Raw genomic sequence first — 18,492 nt, 5'->3', positions numbered from 1 at the left:
GGTTGCATTAAAGGTGCTAAATGCAGGATTTCTATTGCCTCCACACGGCTCTCAACATGGCAACGACTGAGCCGGCGGCTCGTAGTTAACGGTGCTAACAGCGCTAAACGTGAAAACAAAGGCAACAGTGCTGACAGAGCTAACAGTGTTAACCTGAGGAGGAACCGGAGGATGGGCGCTACGCTTCCGGAAAGCGTTATCAGCGGTAACCGCTGTATGAGAGCAGTGCAGAGCGGCAGCCTTGAGCTAGCCAGTGGGGCACGCTCACGTGCATGAACATGCACTTAAATGCACGTGCGGCCGGCCCGGCTATGTCAACAAAGCAAGGAGAAGCTCAGATTACATCACTTACAGAGGGAGAGAGACTTCATTCTCTGCTCAGGTAGACATTACTCCTCTTTATCTTTACACAGCAAATAGTTGTTTGATTCTATATTAATACTCTGGATATTGTTTAGAGCACCTTTTAATATGAAATCATCCAAACAAATTGAGATTTAATTTGCCATTTGTGTGTGCAGTCTACAGCTGTAGACTGGTATGATCATCTGTGCAGTACAGTGATAGAGTTAAGTGTGTGAAGTTGCACAGTTCAACTTCAAAAATGCCGATTTATGTTTGAGATATGTTGTAAAGATTCAGATTCACCACTGTGTTGTAGTTGGTTGTAGTAGGGGAAGACCATTTTACAAAACTGTGATGATCAGAAGTTCAATAATGATGATTTCAGAATTTATAGCATGTGTCGCTCTTTCTCTTGTTTTCTCTGCAGTCTGTTTGCCGGCAGCATACCGCGGGTAACCTTCATCAGTATGGGCGGTTTCATCTTCCTGGGAACCTACGAGAAGATCCGCCGCTCGTTGCTTTAGTAGCTCGTCCTCTGTGAATGTCCTGAACTCTGACCTGGTGGAGAAACAGCAAGGGAAGCATCTCTCTGAATGTAGCACCCTCGTCCCCTGGAGGTCCCCTGAAGGCCTCTCCAAGCTGCTGGGCCCCGAGAAGCAAGGAACACCTGGTGCTTGTTGGGGGAAGAGTCATCCACGGGCCTGATCGCATTACCCAGAGTGCTGCATTCCTGCTCATCAGTGCCCTGACTTTAACAGCCTGAGCTCACACCTCTGTAACAGCAACAGTGGTTTGGTGAAGTGGAGCCACACCCTGTCACACGAGGCTAGCATGTACAGTGTGTGTGTGTGTGAATCAATGAGATATGGTATTAAAGACTGTCTCTTTTTATGTTTTAAAGGTGAGGTTTGGTGATTCTGTCCCCTGAAGGCTGCTCTGTAAAGCTTCCTCTACGTGGTTTCATGATCATTTTAGTGTTTTATCCATATTTTTCTCTCTGCTAAGCCGGGCCACCTGTGTTAAAGACCCACCGGGGGGGAAAACACGGTCATATCTCAACCATTGTTACATTCCCGCTGGAGCACAACTGAGCTCATCCACCTGCAAGAGCTTTAATTTTATACTTAAGCTGCCTCCAACAATAGACCACTTTGTTAAATTAACAAGCCTTTGGTTTTATGAGGAGCCTCAGGTGTCCTGCTCAAGCTTTTCTATTACAGTTTCATGTGTTTACTGTGAAATATTTTTATTAGGTAGTTAGCTCGATTGGATGGTTGATTGATTTGGCATCAATCTTAAACCAGTGAAAGTGCAGGCTTCTCCTTAAAGTTAGTTTGATTAAAACAACAACCGTTTGTTAATCAATAGAGCAAAGGTGTTGAATGAAGATACTTATTAATAAGTGTTGAAAAGATACAGGTTGTTATCACAGTTGGATTTTCACTGCAACGAGTTGTTTATTTGCTTTCTTTCTGACTCTCTTGTGTCTGTAGCTACAGCCAGTATCCTCTTAGCTTGGCTTAGAACAAACACTGAGCAGAGGGAAACAGCTAGCCTGGCTCCGTCCAATAGTAACAACATCCACCCAGCAGCACCTTTAAAGCTCACTAATCAACACGCAGTGACTTCATCAGACTGCTGGTAGAGCCAGGCTAGCTAAGCTAACTGCCTGCTTGCTTTAGCCAAAAAAAACTGCACAGACATGAGTGTATTTCCCAAAATGTACAAATATTTCTTTATAGGTGCTGAATACGGGATTGGGAGCATTTCTATTGCCTCTCAACAGCTCTCAATACGGCGACGATGAGCAGGCGTCTCGCTGCAAACAGGGCTAGCAGTGCAGTGGATATCGAATTTAGCACCTTTAAAGGGACTATTTGTAACTTTTTAAGCGTATAAATGTAGCGGGTCGCCACACATGCGCGTTCGCATATGCGTGCTCGCATGTGGCTGGAGCCTCGTCTCTGCTGCCTGCTCTCCTTCACTCAGAATGCGCGCGCGTCCTCGCTGTCTTGCTCCACCTCTAGACGTGAACGCGCGCTCACTACACAAGAGTTAGTTTAGCTCTGAGAATATCTAGTGGACGTTTGTGCAGAAATAACTGCTGCAGCTCCTCCAGACCAACAGAGGTTTCCCGTGTCTTGTGAAGTGACGGAGCTCTTCAGAGAGTTACGTTACCCTCTCGTTACCGACCGGGTGCCGGTGTCTCCTCTGCGGGAGGAGAGAGCAGGGAGACACGCTGCAGAGCGCCGCTGCTTCAGCCTGCACTTAGGCAGGAAAAGCCAACACTAGGATCAGATCTAAATCATGTTCATGGAGAGACCTTCGTCTGGTCAGCTAACATTACTGCCAAGCAGCTGAAATATAGAGTGATATTGTGGTTTTAGCTGACGTGTGTCGCCTCACTGTTTTGAGCGATGCTCGTTCAGGTATAATGAGAGCGAGCAAGCGCGAGCCCGACGCTGACTTTCGTTGATTTCACGGCCACAGGTGTCGCTGTTAAGAAGCATTTCTGAAAGTTACAAATAGTCCCTTTAAGTTTGTTATGCAACCTGGAAAACAATTGTATTTAGGTCCATTTCTTAAACTGGGTAAATAGACTGATCACTTCAATCAGTTTACTGATAATTGCCCATATAAAAGAAGCGTGCAAACTTAACGATCAGTTCACCCAAATTACAAAAAAAGCACATTTCCCCACTTACTCTTAGTGGTGTTTAGTCGTGCAGATGGTTTTGATTTTATGTTCCAAGTTTCTGGGAAATCATCATGAGGAGTAAAACTTAGACATTATCTGCATGACTAGATCAAGTGGGGAAAACAGGTTTTTGTTTATTATTATGTACTGAATTTGTGTTTTTCTCAGGGATTCATGAAATGGTTGATATGTTTAAGATACAACATGTAAGCAGTAAAAAGACGTCTTCTTCTGCACCAGCCGATTGCACTGATTGTTTCCACTCTCCACTCATGTTTAATGACATATGCAGGTGCAGTTAGCCAGACTATCAGTTGCATTCAGTGAATTAGCTCGGTGTTGTCTTTTGCATCCACTCCGGAGGTAAAACCGAAGTCTCTGTAAATCCTGTCAGGAGACGGATGGCCTCACAGGTGGGAGTGTTTGTCATGCTGCTTGTCACTGGGCTGTTGGACAACAATGGCCGGCGTGTGATTGGTGGAGGCCACGGCCGGTAGCATGTCAATCACGCGGTGACAAACATCCATCTGGAATGCACATTCTGGCCAGCCGCTGACCCTCAGACTCAAAAGCAAATATTTTAAACAGCCCGCAGAAGGGAAAAAATATGCCTGCTGTCTTTTGGAGCTTCAGGGAGCCAGGAGGACACATTCCTGGTGGGAAGATTAGCTTTGTGTGTGTGTGTGTCTGTTTGAACATCAAGGTCTCTGGATTTCATCTCTATGTATTGATGGCTTCTCCATAACCACCGTGTCATGTGAGATGCTAACTCAGCTCTTCGTCATTCTGTTTATACAGGAAAGAAAACAGGCGAAACGTAATAATAGCAAAATGTGATTTTTTTATTAGACACTTCAATGCCATGTTAGACACTTCACGGTTTCAGCTTTGACATTGGTACAACGGTTTTCGAACAGTTTTTCAATAAATTACTCCGAATGTGAACTCTCTCTCTCTCCTCCTCTTGTCCCTTTTACCTGCTACACTGGGATTGGTTTTCCAACAGGGATCTCTTGATTGGTCTTGCTGGTAAAGTCATCTCTGATAGGTGCTATCAGGTGTAACCAGAGGAGCGTGTCCTCCGGTTCACCTTGATAAGGCCACTGGTAACGGAGCGCAGTTCAGACGAGGGCACACTGGCGAGAAACGCATGCATACATTAGACAATGTGACTACTTTGACTGACCCAGTGTATCCATTAAGTTTGGATAGAGCGCATTTCACGAGCTTTCCCAACTGTTCACAGCATGAACCTTTAGTTACCTCAGACGTTATTCAACTGGAGTGATGATGAGAAAGAAGTTATTGTTGCACTGTGGTGATATACTGGCCGGTTACCTGTGAATGCACCACGGTGGATGTTGAGGCACATTACAGCAGTAACAGAATGATTCTCCCTGATCCTCCCATCTTTTTTAAATCCATAGCACAAGAATGGTTTAATTATAAGGGCTGCAATTAACAATTCATTTCATTGTCGATGATTAATTGATTAGTTGTTTGGTCTATAAAATGTCAGAAATTGGTCAAAAATATCGATCAGTGTTTCTCAAAGCCCAAGATGACATCCTAGAATGTCTTGATATTCAGTTTACTGTCATAGAGGAGTAAAGAAACCAGAAAAATATTCACATTTAAGAAGCTGGAATCAGAGAATTTAGACTTTTTTTTCTTAAAAAATCTCTCAAACCGAGTAATCGATTATCAAAATAGCAATTAATGTAATAGTTGACAACTAATCAATTAATCGTTGCAGCTCTAATAATCAAGTAGAGATGTTCCAATACCATTTTTTCCCTCCCGATACCGATTTCGATACCTGAACTTGCGGTATCGCCCGGTACCGAGCACCGATCTGATACCAGCGTGATAAAAAAAAAAGATATAGTTGTTATTATTATTTAACAGCTGTTTACTACGGACCATGTATGGATGTGATATGATTACAATCTTTGCTGTATGGTCTGGCTCAGGTTTGTAAAACATGAACAAATAAAGAAGAAGAAGAAGAAGAAGAAGAATTTTTTTTCTGGGTTAATAAATTGCGGTATCGGATCGGTGCAGACGGGCGTACTCGCCGATAACCGATCCCAAATTTTGGGCAGTATCGGACGCATTTCTGATACTGGTATCGGAACAACTCTGTCATTAAGCATTCAGCTAATTAAATGTCAGTGCTCGAGTGCACATAGCTGTAGATTTCATAATGGATGAATGTGACCGAGAACACATGGCAGGGTGTCCATACTGTGAGATCTGTTAGCCAAAGTTTGACCACATTTTGGTTACGAACTTGTGCGTAAAGCTGGGCATACACTGTACGAGTTTAGAAATGTTGTGTAATTCCTTCTCCTACTGTACGAGCAGATCGTTTTTGCGATGTAAAGCCAAAGCTCACGATTTGTGCTCACACTGTACGGTCCGATCATCAACCACGATCTGAGTGCTCACACTGTACGTGTAAAATAGAAAATCAATCAATCACAATTTCGGACATATCAGAAATTCATCCGACTGTCCGGAAGTTCATGTACGCCTGATGAATCTGAAATTCGGTCTGACTCTAAAATGAGTCGTGCGGCTAAAAATTCGGGACAAAAACTGGCAAAAAAATGGTACAATGTATGCCCAGCTTTAGTCACTTTCTTGGACAAATAAAGAAACTAATGAGAGTCAGAGAAGAATGTTTTCTCTACTACATCAGAGCAGCTTCGCAGTAACTAGTAGTATTGTGAAACAGGTGGAAGAGCCTTAATGCTACAGTATGTACTGTCGACTTTACCGTGTCAAAATAAGTTTTCTCCTCACGTAGAGGAGGTTCCTATTGGCAGATATCAACCTGCTCGTTTGTGACGTGAATACAAAAAGTGCTTTAACCGACCGCCCACAAACATCCCAGCTTGAAACCATCCGACGTACCAAAATAATTTACATCAAAGCTCTTCCTTCATACGACAACAATGAACGTGAACTGTGTTTCTGTAAGGCCATGGTCGGCAGCGACAAAAAAACAAAAAAACATTCAAGTGCAATCAAGTGTTTTTGTTTTGTTTGCTATAAAGAGTGTACCAGTATCTCTCACAAAAACGTCTCTGGATATAATGCTATTACAAGTTGAGTTTTCTTTGATCATGCATTAAGGCACCGCAGCTGAACGTTGGTAAAAGCTGAAAAAGGCTGTTTTTTTGAAGAAAAATAAAAATACCATCACTCCTTTCTTTGTCATGCACATAAATTCAAATACTCTTTTTTGTAAAAGTTATATAATATATAATATAAGAAAACTCTTATGTACAGTCAAATGTCCAAAGGTATATTTCTCTTTTTTTCCCCCTGCACATACATACACTGTACAAGATTCCCTACATTTACATGCTTCAAATGCAAGTCACATTTTTTGGAGCTAGAATTTGTATTGGTCACCTCCCAGAGGAAGGTTTTTAAACTATGTACAGCTGATAACGCTCAGATGGGACGCCACCCACACAAGCTCCACCTTCAAACTCCGGATGCCCCCCCCTTTGCCTTTCACCCTCCTGGTGCTCCATCTCAGTCCAGATCCAGGAGGCTCAGGATCAATCGCCTCGATATTGAGGTAGCAGTTTATTTCCCAGTGCAAAAAAAATTTTTAAAGTCCACTCAGCTACTGCGAGTCCGCTTTTTGGGCTGGACGGAGCGCCTGCTAGTCGCTGGCTCTCCTTAGGGGGGCGCTCTCACTCTGAGAGGCTCTGAGGGTGTGTCCGTTGGACAGAAGAGTCTGTCTGAGCTCGGGCTCGCAGTCACTGTCGAGGCGGCTCGTCACGCCGGCCAGTTTCACCGGCTTGTGGAAGGAGTCCTCCTCTGACGGGGAGCGCGCCGGCGTCTGTCCCGCTCTGCTCGCTGATGAGAGAAGGTAGAGGAAAGGAGGAAAAAGTCAATGACGTGTATGTCGACAAATATGCATTGAGCTTTAGGGATACAGAGGCGGTGGAATGTATGCATAGAGCTGCGTTGACATGTGGAGGTGAGAATTGGTATTTGGAGGCCAATTCCACTAGTGTTACTCCTCGCTACAGAGGCTGAATCCCAGAACAGGCCCAGACGTGCGACTGCAGGAGTTTGGCAGCAGCGAGAACTTACAGTGTATTCAGAGACATCCTGAGGGGCTCCGGGCGTGCAACGATGAGACACTGTCAAATTCTGTTAGGAGCCAATCCATCAACAATCACGTTCAAAGGAATTTGCCTCGACGAGGGTTTCCAAATTCCTAATAGTTTCTCAGGATATCGCCTGATATAAATCATATTCCTAGAAAAACAGCTTTAAAAGACCTGAGTGATTTTGGGGATAAGGCATTTGTCAGCAGTTGTAGTGCAGATCCTTAGGGCTGCAAACTTTCCTTCAAGCATTCAAAGTAGGGCTGTCAAAGTTAATGCAATAACGCGTCAACGCAAATTTGTTTTAATGCCACTTTAACGCATTAACGCAACATGCGATTTTTAGGTTGTAGAAGGCTCAGAGGAGAAAACCTGATGAATCCATTGGTACCAATCATGTCATACTAGCTTGTTGCGAAGGAGGCTAAATAACGCTCCAAACGTGCGCTAAATTTTGGCGAGGAAAAACCTGCATGGCCATTTTCAAAGAGGTCCTTTGACCTCTGACCTCAAGATATGTGAATGAAAATGGGTTCTATGGGTACCCACGAGTCTCCCCTTTACAGACATGCCCACTTTATGATAATCACATGCAGTTTGGGGCAAGTCATAGTCAAGTCAGCACACTGACACACTGACAGCTGTTGTTGCCTGTTGAGCTGCAGTTTGCCATGTTATGATTTGAGTATATTTCTTATGCTAAATGCAGTACCTGTGAGGGTTTATGGACAATATCTGTCATTGTTTTGTGTTGTTAATTGATTTCCAATAATAAATATATACATACATTTGCATAAAGCAAGTATATTTGTCCACTTGACAAATCTCCCTTTAAGGTACATTTTGAACAGATAAAAAAATGAAACTCTCTACACTCTAATCATCTTACCTTTTCTATCGTGTTGCTGTAACGTATTGTGTTTTTTTGGAAACGTGGATCCTTGAATGTCCTTTCGGATCCCGTTGGGCGTCCCATTGCAGAGCGGAGTCACGTGCGGCCCCACCTCATGCAGCTCCCCTGGATGACAGTGAGAGTATGGCGGGGGAAGTTGGTACTCCGAGCCTCCAGCGTGGCCGAACCCGTGCGTCAGGTAGTCCGAATCTTTGGAGTAGCTGCTGCCGTTCTCCATGCAGTCCGTACACACTACTGCGCCGTCGAAACCTGCAGGCAGGCAGAGAGAGAGAGAGAGGGGACATAAATGATTTTGGAAACAGAAAATCAACAACTGTTATGTCAACACTGTGGTTAAGAGTGTCTGCTGTAATTATTTCTGATGCTGAGCAGGCCGTCCCAGACAGCGGCGCTCCTTTCATCGTTATGCAACACGCAGACTTTGCTCATGGGAAGCGGGAGAAGCTGCTGGGGAGCGCAAACATTTGGCAGGCGGAGCAGAGACTTGAACTGTCAGGTACCTGTGGAGTCTACGATGTGTCCGTTGGGCTGAGGTCCACCGCCGGCCTCCACGCGGATACACACATCCTGCCGCTCCGACAGCGTGCCCTGGGAGGAGAGGTAGCTGGGTACGTCTGGAGGAACTATCGTCTCATCTGGGAGGAATGAAAAAGACGAAAACGAGACGTTACAATCAGATAGATCCTCCTAGATAGCCAATAACAAAATCCAACTTTGTATTTTTACCCGTGATAACAGCACAGAATAAAGTTCACCTGTGTTGGTGACACTGCACTCCTCGCTCTTCTTCCTGGTCTGGTAGATGATGCACACCCACACCAGCGACGTCACCACGATACTCGTCACCACGGCGATGACTATGATCCCTATTGTGACCGTGCTCGGCCCCGACGGCGCCGCGCAGGGGCTGCGGCGCTGCGTGACCACCAGCTGGCTGTGAGCGCGCTCCGTGCCCAGGGTGTTGGACATGAGGCAGGTGTAGCGGCCGGCGTCCTCCAGCGAGGCGGAGCCGATGACGAGCAGCTGGTTCCCCGGGGTGAAGTGGTGCCTGTCGGAGGGGCGCAGCTGCTGGTCGTTGCGCAGCCAGGTGATGCGGGGCGGCGGGCTGCCCAGCGCCTTGCACTGCAGGGCCACCGTGTCCCCGACCACCACGCTGCGGTCCTCCAGCTCCTGGGCCAGGTGGGGCGTTTCTGCAGAGGAGGAGAAGAGGAGTTTCTCAGTGAGAGGTTTCTATTATTCTATTGTTATTCTTCTCAAAGTCTCAGGTTTCTGCTTGTTCACAGTATTGATCACAGACTGGTGAGTCAGCTGGACGCGCTGAGCACAAAGTGTGATGATCCGAGTTTGACATCCGACCACTGAAAGCTTATCTCACGACGACGGTCTCATCTAACAATCCTATTTATACATCTGAGGTCACATCTGTAACGCTGACAGACTCTGAGATCACTTCACCTGATCATACATTTCAATAACAGAACACAAACAAGATTTCTCTCGAGACGGGATCCTCTTTAGAACAATGCTTTCAGCGTTTCCCCGGCAACCTCTCATTGTGCCGAGTGGAGCAGTGAATGTGTGTGTTAAGGTAGGCCTCCCCTCTCAGACGGAGCACTTCCCCTCACAGTGGGACATACACAGATTAAGAGATCTCACTTAACCCACTTCAGCCGCCCTTCTCTCTTCTATCAATACTTTCTCCCTCTCCATCAATCCCCCCGTCTCTCTACTACTCTCCCCCCCTCTTTCTTTTCTCTAAATCCCACTTGCCTACCTTCCCCCACTATTCCAGTTCTTCTTTGGCTCCCATTTTTCTCCCCCGCCACTTCTTTTCCAGACAGAGGCCCCTCAACTACAGCCACCACCCACCACCCACCCCCGCCGCCTCTCCTTCCCCTCCGTCTCTCAAAACCCAAACATCACAGGCTCAGTCCAGAGGCATGCTCGCTCGCTTCAATATTTTACATTGTTGAGTGGATTAGCACTCAGCTTGAACCGCTGTGAAGTCCAACAAGTCTCTCGCAACAAGTCGTCGCACAATATGCAAATGTGTCGCCAACATACCGCCTCTACCAGTCGGACCGTGTTAAATATAGAAACTGTTGCTTTTGAGCAGGGAAATGTAAAGCTTGTAGCTATTGTGTGTTAGCAAAGAAACCCCCCACTCTTTTTTTTTTTTTTTTGTTCAACAAGGGACTGCTTTGCTCAGTTCAAAAACAAAGCACAAAGATGATCTATGTCCTGAGATGGTTATAGGAGAGCAGCTCCGTTTTGTTTGATTTAACAGTGTAAAACAGCCAATAAACTGGGAGCACTGAGGCCTGCAGTGAAGCAGCCATGACTGTCCCTCCCACCGAGAGAGGAGAAGAGGGGTGGGGGGTGGGAATGCCTAACAAACACCCCTCTGTGAGTCCCTCTTGCTTCCCCACCATCCCCCCTTTGACCCCCAACTGTGACCTTTGGCCGTTGACCTGCAGCACGGACACAGCTGCCGAGAAAAGAAAAATATAAAGCCTCTCATTCTGCGGACTTGGAACTGACCAATTCCCAGCTGAGCGCCGAGCTATTTACAAGAGCTCATTTCTGAGGATGTGGGAAAATTATCAACGCTGGGTTACAAGTAAAAAATGTGCCGATATTAGCTCGACTAAACCACAAGGGAGAATTATGGCAGCTCTCTTACCCAGCACGGTGAGGGTGGCATTGGCCGAGACGGTGCCCGCTGTGTTTTTGGCGGTGCAGCTGTACACGCCCATGTCCTCCGGCTTGACGTCCATGATGAAGAACACATCGTCGTCGGGCATGACGTGCATCCGGCGCTCCCGGGCGGCGGGGAAATCCGTGCCGCCGTCCTTCTGCCAGGCGATCTGCGGTGTTGGGTGGCCCTCGGCGGCGCACTCCAACCTCGCGGTGTGGCCCGTCCTGATGGTGCTGTCCCTGGGGGTCTTCACGAAGGACGGAAGGACTGTGGACAGAAGAGACACCATTTACATCAGTATAGTCAGTGCAGAACAGCAACACCTTTAACGTTGTGTATAACACAGTGATACAGTTCTACACTTTCGAGCTGATCCTGGAGCAGGTATGGGTTAAGAACCTTTGACAGCAGTTGTTCAGGATTACAGAACGTTAGACACTCAGTTCTTCTACCCACGCTTTCACATCCTGGCACAAACCCACGACTCTAACCTCTTTAGGTAACTGTTAAAGGAACAGTGTGTAGGATCTGGGAGTATCTAACGATGAGGATGCAGATCACAACTTCTCCCGCGTGCCAAGCGTGCAGGATTGCTACGGTGGCCGACGCAAAAACGCGAATGGCACTCTCTAGAGCCAGTTGTTGTAAGAGTAGAGTGCTTAGAGTGTGTGACGGGAGCGAGCAACGTTATCGATGCCGGCCCAAGCAGGTAAAGTTAACAGAGTTTTGTTTGTCCGTTCTGGGCTCCTGTAGAACATGGCGGACTAAAGGTGACGAAAACACAACAATTCTAACTATAAGGTGATTATACACTAAAGAAAACAGTAAGATTATATTCCATTTCTGCCAATAGATCCACCTAACTGTTACACACTTGTCCTTTAAATACACGTGTAAGCCAAGGCAACACGCAAAAAAAAAAATTCTGTCATTACACCACAAAGTAGAGGACAGGGAACCAAACTCCAGATAAATACTCTCCACTTGCAGAAAAGGAGGAGAGAGAGAGAGAGAGAGAGAGAGAGAGAGAGAGAGAGAGAGAGAGAGAGAGAGAGAGAGAGAGAGAGAGAGAGAGAGAGAGAGAGAGAGAGAGAGAGAGAGAGAGAGAGAGAGAGGAGAGAGAGAGAGAGAGAGAGAGAGAGAGAGAGAGAGAGAGAGAGAGGAGAGAGAGAGAGAGAGAGAGAGAGAGAGAGAGAGAGAGAGAGAGAGAGAGAGAGAGAGAGAGAGAGAGAGAGAGAGAGAGAGAGAGAGAGAGAGAGAGAGAGAGAGAAGAGAGAGAGAGAGAGAGAGAGAGAGAGAGAGATATGGCCCCTGTTAGTGCCGACATGCAGATAAATCAATTTGTTCCGAATACCATCCTGGAGGCTGAGCGAGAGAGAGAAGACTTTATTCAAGCGAAAGAGAAGAACTCAGCATGGCCACTAATCTCAATCGCTCCGCTGTCACACGGCACAATTGGAACTCAGATAAGTGAAACATAAACAGGCATTTTATTTGGTGGAAATGATGTAATCACACACATATCAACAGAGATCTCTATCTTGTCTTAGCATGACTCTCTCCCCTCACAATTTAACTGTTATCATACTTTTTACAACCACAATGACCCAGTCCTCCCCCAATAAAAACTATTTAATCCATCGTATAAAAGAGGCTAATGAATTAGACTTTACTGAGAAGCTCAGGCCAACGATTCTGTAATCTTTTAAAAAACAACCTACCGTTGACGATGAGGCGGGCCTTGCTGGAGTAGGTGGAGCCGAAGTGGTTGGTGATGATGCACTGGTAGCGGCCCTCGTGGGCGAAGGTGACGTGCCGCAGGTGCAGGATGGTGGTGTACTCCATCACGCCTCCGCCTGCACTCGGCACATCAGACGTCGCGCCTTGGTGGTGAGCGCGCACATGGGCATAGTTCTCCGTCTCGGCGTGGCGAAGCAGCTCTTGGTCCTTACGCCACGCGAAGGTCATGGGGAGGAGCTGCTGCTCGCGGCCGTACAGGTGAGACGCACGTCGCTGCCGAGGACCGTCACCGACGTTTCTGGCTGTACGGTGATTTGAGGCTTTGGAAGGTCGTCTGGAGGTTGACAGATAGAAGGGAGAAGTGGAAGGAAGAAAGAAGAGGCAGAAGATAGCATGTGAGAAAGAAGAAAAGGAGCCCCGGAGTGAGGACAGTTATTGGAGGGACGAGATAAAAAGGAAAAACAAAGTGAGTTGGAAGCTTAAATCACAGCCCAATGTCAAACATCTCAGTAGGTGTCTGCTCGTTATGCATAAGTGGGTGTAAAAGAGGCAAATAAAACACACACAAGAAGCCATTAGCATGTCCGAGTTCAAATGCACAGCTAAACGAAAACACCACACAAACAAATATGTGCAACTATGTAAATAACAGCACAGCGCCGAGCTGTCAGCGCGGCCCATCTGCGCCTCAGACGCCTCTTGCAACAACACTCCCGCCCACATAAACACAGATTAAGCGCACACATAACTCACCGCACACAAAGCTGTTGGACGGAGCCTGGAAGATGCTGGTGCCCTTCAGGCTCTCCGGGTGGGCGCAGGTGGCGTTGATGCCGGCCTGCAGACCGCGTGTCACCAACCAGTCGGGCAGCCATTGGAGCTGGCAGTCGCACAGGAAGCTGTCGCTCTGAATGAGACTGTAGAGGAGACGAGTAAGTACATGCGGTACATATATCACATCTATATGTAACTGAAGACAGTGGAAACCGCTTATTGTGATGACGTCTGTCTGGGACAAATTGATCAATATAAGCAGATGATTATTAGAACCGATTTTTTGTTGTTGTGCTTCATTTCTCAAGCAGATCTAAATGACTTTTGTATATTTATTAAATGCATACAAAGTAATGAAATGGACCGCTTTGATATTCCTGCCTTTTCCCTCACCGGGGGGGAGGAATCAGCGTTTCTGGCCGTCTCTGCAGCACGAGCGAGCATACAGAATGGCGCCCCTTTGCCGGGATTCCTCGTTCTCTCACTCGGTAGCGGCATGGAGGGAGACGCCGTGGGGGCATTAGGTGACCAGGCATTATCAATCTACTTGACGAAGGCGGCTTCACGCACAGGTGTGCTTTTCCTTTACGCATTTGTTTTTTATACAGAGAAAATAACTTTATTTTTCCCGTCACAATATCAATGTGCACGCAGCGTCAAGTATCCTGCCACAAAGCAGACGGTCCGCGAGGCAAAGTATCAAGCGAGTAAAGTAAAAAACAAAACAAAAAATTCAACTACCGTTAGTCTAACGTAGTTTTAAAATGTTTTTCTATATGTTGTCATGTATGAAAAGACCCTAAATGAACACTGTAAGCAGACTACTTGACTACTATAAGCAAATTATTTAAACAGCATTCGTTTAGGAATGATTCCGTCCCAAGCTTTTTGATCCATATAAGTGGTAAATTTGATCACTGTAAGCGGTTTCCACTGTATGTGTTTCTGATAGTGTGTGCCAAGAGCACTGAGGGAGTGAGTTTCAATCCCATTGGAGGCTGCTGGCTGTGGATTTGTGCACATAAATGATGTGTATTTGTGTAAATGCATCATTTGAACTCACAGGGTTTTGAGGTTCCTCATTCTACTGAAGGCGTCAGGCTGGATGGAACGAATAGTATTCTCTCCCAAGTTCCTGTTGGGACATTACACACATTGTTTCATTAACTGTAATCACATCACAGCCTCTTAAACACAGGCTTCATTAGCAACGATCTGACTTTTAACCAAAGGTGGAAATATCAGGGCGCGTATATATCTGAGGAGACGTGCCAGCTTTTCCGTCCCTCCCTGCCCTCATTTTGACGAAAGGCCTGTGAAAGAGCTTATAGGAATTCCATTTCTTCTGCGGAGCTCGCCATATGCTCAATAACTTGCGCAGAGGCAGGGAAAAAAAGGCCAAAGTTGAGACTGTACTAGCTAGGCTAACGAGAGAGAAGCAGCTGGGCGCTCGCAAAAGCCTCTGTCTTCTCCTTTTACAAAGACGCTATTAAATTGCTAGCAGCCTGCTCTCTGCCAGCTACTTTTGGCGATTCCCCCCCCTCCACCCTCCACCCACCCTACGCTCCACCCTCTCTTCCTTTTACTCTCTCTCTCTCTCTCTCTCTGGGAGGAGGGGCAGCTAAGCATTGTGGGATACTCACAGGTGTTCCAGGGTCTCCAGGCCAGAGAAGGCTTTCTTGGCCACCGACTTGATCTTGTTTCCAAACAGAGTCCTGCCGTTTCCAAACATGAAGGGTGTCGATAGATGAAGAGAGAGAGAGAGAGAGAGAGAGAGAGAGAGAGAGAGAGAGAGAGAGAGAGAGAGAGAGAGAGAGAGAGAGGAGAGGGGGGGGAGAGAAGCACAATTAGCGAGGCTGAATCTGATAAGAGTGAGGGGGATTGAGGTATTGGAAATCCGAACTGTGTGGAGATTAGCCAGGAGGAAGGGTGAGGGAGATTGGATGGGGTTGGAGTGTGAGGACGGGAGGGGAGGGAGGGGGGGAGGCTCTTCAAAGACCACTTTTATCTTTATTAGAATTCAATAGCGATGACCGCGCGGGGCTGTGTGTGTGTGTTAATGTGTGTGTGTGGTGGTTCGTTTCCCCTGCGGAGCTTGTAAGAACATACGTGCAGCCATGTGAGTGTGTGTTCCTGTCAAGCCTGGTGTTGAGCCAAGACGTGAGCTGCTGTTCGCTCTGATTTGGGGTCCTAATCTCTTCTTCTTCTTCCACCCTCTCCCCTCTCCCCTCCCTCGTTCCTCTCCTGTTGTAGCCTTCGCATTCACAGGAAGAGGAGACACGGCTGGCTGGTTCACAATGAATGCTCCAACTCATCCACATGTACACACAAACAAACGGCTGTCTTGTCACCGGGACAATAAGAGCGCTACTTTGCGACTTTTTATTTGAAATAGGGCTGTGTGTTGGCAAGAATCTGGCAGTACGATACGTATCACCATACAAAAGTTACGATTCAATATATTGCATTTTTTTTTTTTAACCTAATTTTAGGAAAACTGTCATAGTGAAAAGAACACCACCATGTGCATTTAATCTGAGTTTAAAAAAGTTTACTTTTCCATGCAATCAGAACAGTGGGATCTGCATTTACCTTCATCACAGTCTCTGTAACATCCAACATCATAGCACTACTTTGAGAGAGCACATACACTAATAGAAACTCTGATATGATTGTGACACATCACGTAAATCTGTCATGAATCAGTCACTTCACTCAGAGCGCAACGGACCGTTCCTGCTGCTGCTTGGCTTATTAGCCAGCTAACTAGCTGGTGAGCATGGAGAAATATTTGAGTCAGTCCATATCGTTGAGTGATGCTAAGATCAAACTAGCTAAATTGCGAAAATATGACAACAGTTATATCGAGCGTCAGCAACGGGAGGCCAAAATGCGTCATGCGACGGCCAAGCTAAAGCGACATCTGATGACAGAGCACCACGAATATCAGGGTAAAACAAAGTGTACATGATTCAAATTGAAATGTGTTTCTGTTTATCACCATCAAACAGATCTGAAGTATTTAGGATGAAAAGTTTTAGAATACAAATAGTTCCAATAGCATCTAAGAGTACAAATGGTAGTAAGCATTATGCTTTATCAATGTTATGATCACGAGGGGGTCCTTGGAAAATGTTCTCCCCTTTAAGGGGTCCCTGGCCCCAAAAAGTTAGAAAACCCCTGTTTTATTGGAATTTAATCCGTCAAAACAAATAAAAACAGAATAAAATATAAGATCTACTCATCATGTTCCTCGGCTTAGATCTGTAAGACCCACTTCCCTCCCATGTGGCGGCATTCACAAGCTGCTTTAAGGCAACCCAGTGTGTGTGTGTGTGTGTGTGTGTGTGGGGTGGACACTTTGATGTCTCACCCCGTCCTTCTCTTTTCTGCATCTCTTTTTTCCCATGGCTCGCTCTGCCAGCGTCGGGGATGCAGCGGACCTGCTTCCGCCAACGCCGTGACAAAAAAGGGGGCAGGGTCAGAGGGCGGGGCGTGAGCGGCGTTTGATGTTGATGACTGAATGCAGCCCTCAATTTTACCCTCTCTCGGTTCCTAACAACGGGGACTGGGAAAGAGGGGACGAGCGGAGCGGAGGCATGGAGGAGAAATAGAGCTAAGCCTATTGGGGGGAGCGAACCCCTGCCAGCTCGAAGAAAAGCCCTTTCTGCCTCTCTTTTCTCCCCTTCTTTCTCTTTCAGCGGCGCTCACACTGGGAACCATCTTGGCTGGACATCATCTTCTCGTCCTGCAGGTTGATGATTGCCGCTCAGTGCCAGAAACTCCTCGTTCGCTGTAATTTCTCAACTTGCCAAGTCTCGATCTTGAACTTTGTTTTTTTACTAGCTGCCTTGAGGAAAACATCGATGAGTAATCGTTAAAAAAAAAAGAAAAGATTAAAAAATGATTCACTCTATCTCCTTCTTGAACCATTAGCAGCAAAGTGAACCCAGTTTGGCCATAAAGCTGGAGTGAAACAATGAAAGCCAGATTGAGCTGGAGAGGAACTGGCCTGAGCTTCCACAGGATGACGGGAAATTATGTTACACGAACAAGTCTTGTAAAAAAAAAAAAGGAAGAGGGGTCCTATAAGTCATCGCTCGGTGCGAACACTTCCCTACCAAGTAGAGTGTGTGATCCTGAGGGGACAGATAACTCAAACTCTGCGACCTTAAACTGAACTAGCTCAACTTAGCTGGCAACGAAGGGCGAGTCGGGATTTGGAGGGAAACTTTTGGACGCACGAAAAAATGCGAAACTCACTTCTGTTTCTGTTTTTGAAGAGCAGCAGAGAATCATTGACAGGACATAGGGGATGAAAAAGGAGGGGTTGATAACGAAGGAGGAAAGGCGTAGGGGTTTAAAAGAAAGAACGAGGGGAGACACTCACAGCAACTTGAGGCTGTCCAATCCAGAGAAGGCCCCGTTGGTGTCCTCTATTGTGCCCGAGATGTCATTATGGTCCAGCTCCCTGTGGAGAAAGAGAGAAAAGAGAGGGGGATAAGAAAGATGGAAGGAGGGAGGGAGGGGAACAGGGGACAAGGTCTACCAGCGCTGAAGCGTTTCACAGCCCTGGCAGAGGCTGCTCTGGAAGTCACGGGTTACCCCTTCGCCCACACTCCCCTTCTCCCTCCGCCCCTCTCTGCACCTGGCCTTAAGAGCCCCTCTGCCGCTCTGCTCTGCCAACCAAGCACATTCTTTCCTTAGAGGGGTGGAGGAGGAGCGTGCATGTGCGCGAGTACGTGTGGATGTGTGTCGAAGCAAAAATCAGCACGGGGAAACACATGTATAATTCATGACGGCATGGAGAGATTGGCGGGAACACAATGCCTTGCGAGAGGCCTGAACAGTTGGGTCCGTTCGTCCGATGGCAGCAGGTACGGCGCAGCCACAACTGAAGCCAAGAGTCTTAATAAGGTTAGGAGCCGTGGCTGGGCAAAGACAATTCAATGAAATGAAATGAAAAGAAAGAAAGGGCTTCTTTTGGAGCGTTTTGGGAGGGGGGGTTTCCAAACACTTGTTGAATGCTCCTCATTTCCCCTCTAAAGAACTACCTCTGTAGGTGAAGTCATAGCTGCAGAGGAGCCACCGCTCCGCCCCTCTGAACGGTAATAGAAAAGAAAAACAAGAGCCGGAGGACTCCTCTGAACCATTAAAAGACTTTCTTTCAAACTTGAGAAAGGCCTTT

At 46.7% G+C, this 18,492-nt stretch overlaps 2 protein-coding genes across 4 annotated transcripts in view; one reads left to right on the top strand and one right to left on the bottom strand.

Moving 5' to 3' along the window:
• Positions 1–3,988, top strand: part of slc25a26 (solute carrier family 25 member 26) — a 76,653-nt gene extending 72,665 nt beyond the window's left edge. For 2 of the 3 annotated variants that reach the window (XM_074617722.1, XM_074617638.1), the window contains one exon: positions 773–3,988. In XM_074617722.1, the coding sequence (XP_074473823.1) occupies positions 773–801 (29 nt within the window). In that variant the 3' untranslated portion in view covers positions 802–3,988. The remainder of the gene's footprint in view (positions 1–772) is intronic. The other variant, XR_012591628.1, reaches the window with a different exon arrangement.
• Positions 3,865–18,492, bottom strand: part of lrig1 (leucine-rich repeats and immunoglobulin-like domains 1) — a 45,113-nt gene continuing 30,485 nt past the window's right edge. The window contains 11 exon segments of the mRNA XM_074617255.1: positions 3,865–6,922; positions 8,069–8,341; positions 8,593–8,727; positions 8,848–9,282; positions 10,776–11,057; positions 12,512–12,763; positions 12,766–12,864; positions 13,284–13,447; positions 14,368–14,439; positions 14,948–15,019; positions 17,695–17,775. Of these exon segments, the coding sequence (XP_074473356.1) occupies positions 6,726–6,922; positions 8,069–8,341; positions 8,593–8,727; positions 8,848–9,282; positions 10,776–11,057; positions 12,512–12,763; positions 12,766–12,864; positions 13,284–13,447; positions 14,368–14,439; positions 14,948–15,019; positions 17,695–17,775 (2,062 nt within the window). The 3' untranslated portion in view covers positions 3,865–6,725.

Source organism: Sebastes fasciatus, chromosome 1, assembly GCF_043250625.1.
Source record: "Sebastes fasciatus isolate fSebFas1 chromosome 1, fSebFas1.pri, whole genome shotgun sequence".
Taxonomy (NCBI): Eukaryota; Metazoa; Chordata; class Actinopteri; order Perciformes; family Sebastidae; genus Sebastes; species Sebastes fasciatus.
This window is presented reverse-complemented; position numbering and strand designations above follow the sequence as displayed.